Source organism: Oryza glaberrima, chromosome 10 (genome assembly GCF_000147395.1).
Source record: "Oryza glaberrima chromosome 10, OglaRS2, whole genome shotgun sequence".
NCBI lineage: Eukaryota > Viridiplantae > Streptophyta > Magnoliopsida > Poales > Poaceae > Oryza > Oryza glaberrima.
Window position 1 is genome coordinate 16,032,814 of NC_068335.1, and position 4,672 is coordinate 16,037,485.

At 42.5% G+C, this 4,672-nt stretch overlaps 1 protein-coding gene across 1 annotated transcript; it reads right to left on the reverse strand.

The window, feature by feature from the left end:
- Positions 1 to 3,741: 3,741 nt before the first annotated feature.
- Positions 3,742 to 4,672, reverse strand: LOC127753019 (glycine-rich cell wall structural protein 2-like). The gene has a single exon (XM_052278472.1). The coding sequence runs from the start codon at positions 4,634 to 4,636 to the stop codon at positions 3,953 to 3,955; it is 684 nt and encodes a 227-aa protein (XP_052134432.1). The 5' UTR covers positions 4,637 to 4,672; the 3' UTR covers positions 3,742 to 3,952.

A 4,672-nucleotide genomic window follows, 5' to 3' on the forward strand; every position in this document is an offset into this window, starting at 1 on the left:
CCGCCAGATCTGGCGGAGGGGAGGGTTCCTCCCTGCCGGCGAGCCCACCGCCACCGACGCCGGATCCGGCCACCGCGCTTGTCGCCGACGCTGGATCCGGCCACCCCGCCCTACCGCCGACCCCTCCTGCCGCCGCAGACGCCTTCCCTCCTGCCGCCGCCGCCGCCGCCGCCGCCTCCCCTCCCGCTGGATCTAGCAGAGGGGAGGGCACGGTCGCTGCTTCCGCCTCCGCCAGCGAGCAGAGAAAGGAAGGAGAGAGAGAAGAGAGCGAGAGAAGGGAGGGAGAGAAGAGAGCGAGAGAGAAGGGAACCTTATCTCGTCATGGTGGGGCCCGCCGGCTCGGGTCGTGTTACGTGGGTGTTGGTTTTTCTAAAAGACCGGCACCTATAATACCTTATAAGTGTCGGTTTTTAATTAACCGACACCTATAATATGCTTTTTTTAAAAACGACACAAAATACAATAGATGTCGGTTTTTATTTAGAACCGACACCTATAATTACTTAAAGGTGCCGGTTTTTTGCGATTTTAACCCGTGGAGGTGGGAAAATGTCTATAGGTGCTGGTTTTAGCACTACCGGCACATATAGTGGCGACACCTATTTGATGTTTTGTAGTAGTGCAAATAGAAACATCTAGTCATTAATTTTATGAACCTATCCTAAATAAAATATAGGAATCGGATGGTTCCCTTTTATGTGTACATAGAAGTGATAACATGAAGTATGAGTTATTTGTATGCTTGTTTAGGTCCTTCTTCACAATGGAAGCGCAAGAATTTCCAAGGATTTAGTTCAATTCATCCAAAAGTCGTTTTAAGTTTCCTCTATTTTTAGGCTTACTCTTAACTTTGTTTCTCTAATCCAAGGCAATAAGAAAACTAAAATTGGGAAAGCACCAGGGATATGGTGGTAGAGTCGTGGGTACATAGCTCTACCGACCAGGGTTCAAATCCTGGTGCCTACGGATATTATGCATATGTATGTGGGCTTTCAACAGGATTTTAGTGAGATCAGATAAGTAACGCTGATTTTCGTCTCTAGAGTATGTGTTAGGGGATACATTCGGGGAGGGAAGGGGTGAGTACCGTGTTGCGTGTGTAGTGGTGTGCGTGCGTGTGCGTCTCCCATGTAATAAAAAACAGAAAAACTAGAATGAGACATGTATATTCGTGCCAATTACTTAACAGTTGTAGAATGCTCCGTTTAAAGCTACGTGCATGTACCATTAAAAAAACTGACCCGTTAATGTGCCTCCTTTTTCTTCCCTTGTCATTTCCTTGCATGGTTGCCGCTCAAAAAAAAAAAAGTTACCTTTTCTGATTTCATTTCAACTGTAATGCAAAGAATACCGTGCATAAGCATGTTAGGCACTATATGAACAGTTTAGGAAGATCTCAATGCGTTTAACACATTATAGCCGCACTTAAAAACTGACAGACAAATCAGATAGAACCCTTACAGTTACGTGGATTAGCAGATGTCGTAACCACGATGAGTAATTAATCTTCCTAATTGCAACAGATCGATCGAGTTGTTTTTTTACAGGATAAGTGCTAGAGAAATATTAGTCAAAGCAAATCCACATAATTAATACACTCAATTTTTTATGGTCAGATCGATGATGCTGTAGGTTAAGTCCCTAGTGGACTTTCTTGCATACATGCATATGAGTAGCAATATATGAAAGAAAATAAAATTAGAAATTGGAAGTTCGAATCAAATATTGATTCAGAAAATAGCGATCGATCGGAGCTGATCACCCCTGTCTAATTCACCTTTTTGTGCTGCTAGCTGCTCAGATGACGAAAGGGCACGCTGTCTGGCTGCTGATCAATACCGTCATGTGCAAAGTCGTCGTAGAGATGATGAGATCGATATACACATTAAACGTGCAAATCTAAGATTATTCTAGATTAGATGGGAGTGGACGGAGTACTGGCTTTGAGATCGTACGTGTCACTCGTTCATTCCCAAGAAGCTTTGGTTCAGCAGATAATTATATTACTGTACATTATATATATGGTGTTCCCAACGCAAGATTTATTGGGCTTTATGAAACCCACGAGAATCTACGGTCATAATTACTAATATATTAGCATATTAAATTAAGAGTGATTTTACGAGTCTTGAAAGGTAATTCCATCTACTTTTGATAGTTATATTTCTAAATCTGAAAAATTTATTTTTGATAGACATATTGCAATCCAAAACCCCTATCTTCTTAATGACTTTCTCGGATTTAATGCGTGACTCTATTGTTCCACACAAAATTCGCTACATGGGCATCAAGAAATATAAATATTAATGAATCACTTATTTACGAGGAATAATTACTAGCATGTTTAAATGGATGATAAGTAAAATTACTTATCCTTAGTCTGTGTGCCGAAATGAAATATAACAATCAAAAGTAGATGGAAGAAGTAACATGCATAATATTGCATAATATTTAGCATATATGTGATTTGTATGATTATTAGTTAAAAGTTATTGAGTTCGATTTTTCTTAAAAGAGGGCGCCCTGTAATTTAGGACGGAGGGAGTAATTAACTTCTGTTATAATACCTTTTAAGAATAATCTATTGTTCTAGTGGTTTTAAACTAAATACGTTTAAAGTTATTGATAGTTAAAGTTGTAAAAGTTTAATCAACCAGACTAATTTTGAAGAAACATAAAGCCCATACATAAAAGTTTGGCGTTTCCGGCCCGTACTCGAAATGCAAGTGTGTACGGTGTACCACTGCCGGTCCAGAGTATATATCAAGAATGGAGACGGAAAAGTAGCACCCAAAACAGCCTTGGGCATATATTTATAGCAACGTGTGGGGATTCATATCCTACTCCGTTTCACAATGTAAGTTATTTTAGTATTTTCCACATTTATATTGATGTTAATGAATCTAGATAAATATATATATCTATATTCATTAACATCAATATGAATGTTAGAAATGTTAGAATGGCCTTTATCTAGATTTATTAACATCAATATGAATGTGGAAAATACTAAAACGACTTACATTGTGAAACGGAGGGAGTACGAGATATGGCTTTTTTCTACATCAGAACGGCATGTTGCTGATAGTGAGATGTATGAGAAAGGTTTTGTGTTAAGAATCCAATGAACGGATGCTAGCCTTCGTGCATTGTGCACACCACTGCTGATCATGCCAGAAATGCAGCATTACTGCCTACTGCCATTCTGCCAATGCAACTATACATCCCAGTATTCAAGACTTCATTCCGACAAGCGACAGCGAAAAAAAAGAAACATAATATCAAGGAAAAAAAAAGAAACATACTCCCGGAAAAACGGATTGTCCGGTCGAATTTCGCGGAAGATCCTCACAGAATTTCATAGCTACTTTCACCAGGGCGAACACCTCCGAAAACAAACAAAAAATAAACAAGAAGAAAAACTTTCATTTCATTCAGAAATCAGAATCGAAGCATACATTCATGCTTACCTCTTTCATGCAAGTATACAGCCTTGTGTTCAAAGCTTCAAAGAGTTTGCGACAAATTAACCTTTCATTCAAGAACGAGCGATCTGAGTGGGCCTCTAATTTGGAACCACCAATCCAAGCTCCAGTGCTCCCATGGTCAGAATCCGTGGAACACTGAGCATGCACTACATGAGTGTGACTAATGTCATTAAGATGTTGTAGCACTTCCCGAATGGTAGGATGGTTTTTCAACCTTACGATTTGTGAATACGACAGAGTAGGCAACATAAGCTAAGAGAACAAATGCATAAATATTTGTATTTCAACCTTATTTTTGATTTATTTATACTTTGGCAAGCGCATATATTGGGCAGCTGCAAGCCCAATCAAGAAGCATTACATATAATCACGAAAACAAGCTTGTGTATATACCAATGTTACACAATCATCATATATGAGTGCACAAGTCCCACGGTAGAATTGCTCCGTCGCCGAGTATAGGACTAGTAGTGCCCACCACCTCCTCCGGATCTATACCCGTAGCCAGAGCCAGAACCATAGCCAGATCCTCCGCCTTGGCCGCCGCCGCCTCCACCACCACCACCGCTTCCATATCCTCCACCATAAGCACCGCCACCTTGACCATATCCGCTGCCAGATCCATAGCCTGAGCCGCTACCATACCCACCACCTTGACCGCCGCCGCCACCACCACCATGTCCACCTCCACCACCGCTAGCACCACCTGCACCTGATCCATATCCAAAGCCATAACCCTCACCTGAGCCATATCCAGATCCCGCACCACCACCTTGACCACCACCACCTCCGCCACCTCCACCGCTTCCATAACCACCAGCTCCAAAAGCACCAGAGCCATATCCTGATCCAGAACCTTGTCCGGAACCATACCCGGAGCCAGAACCACCACCTTCACCGCCGCCGCCGCCTCCACCACCACCATGGCCATACCCACCAGCACCAGCACCACCTCCCTCGCCATACCCCGATCCAGAGCCATACCCTGATCCACCATAACCACCTCCTCCGCCGCTACCACCTCCTCCTCCACCACCGTCACCTTCTCCTCCAATGCCATAACCCAAGAGAGTTCTAGCATTAGTGGTCATTCCTATGCTAAGGAGGACAAGGATTATTAGCAACACCAAATGCTTGGTGGTAGCCATCTTTACTTGCAAGCTCTAGCTACTTCAGTGCAAGTG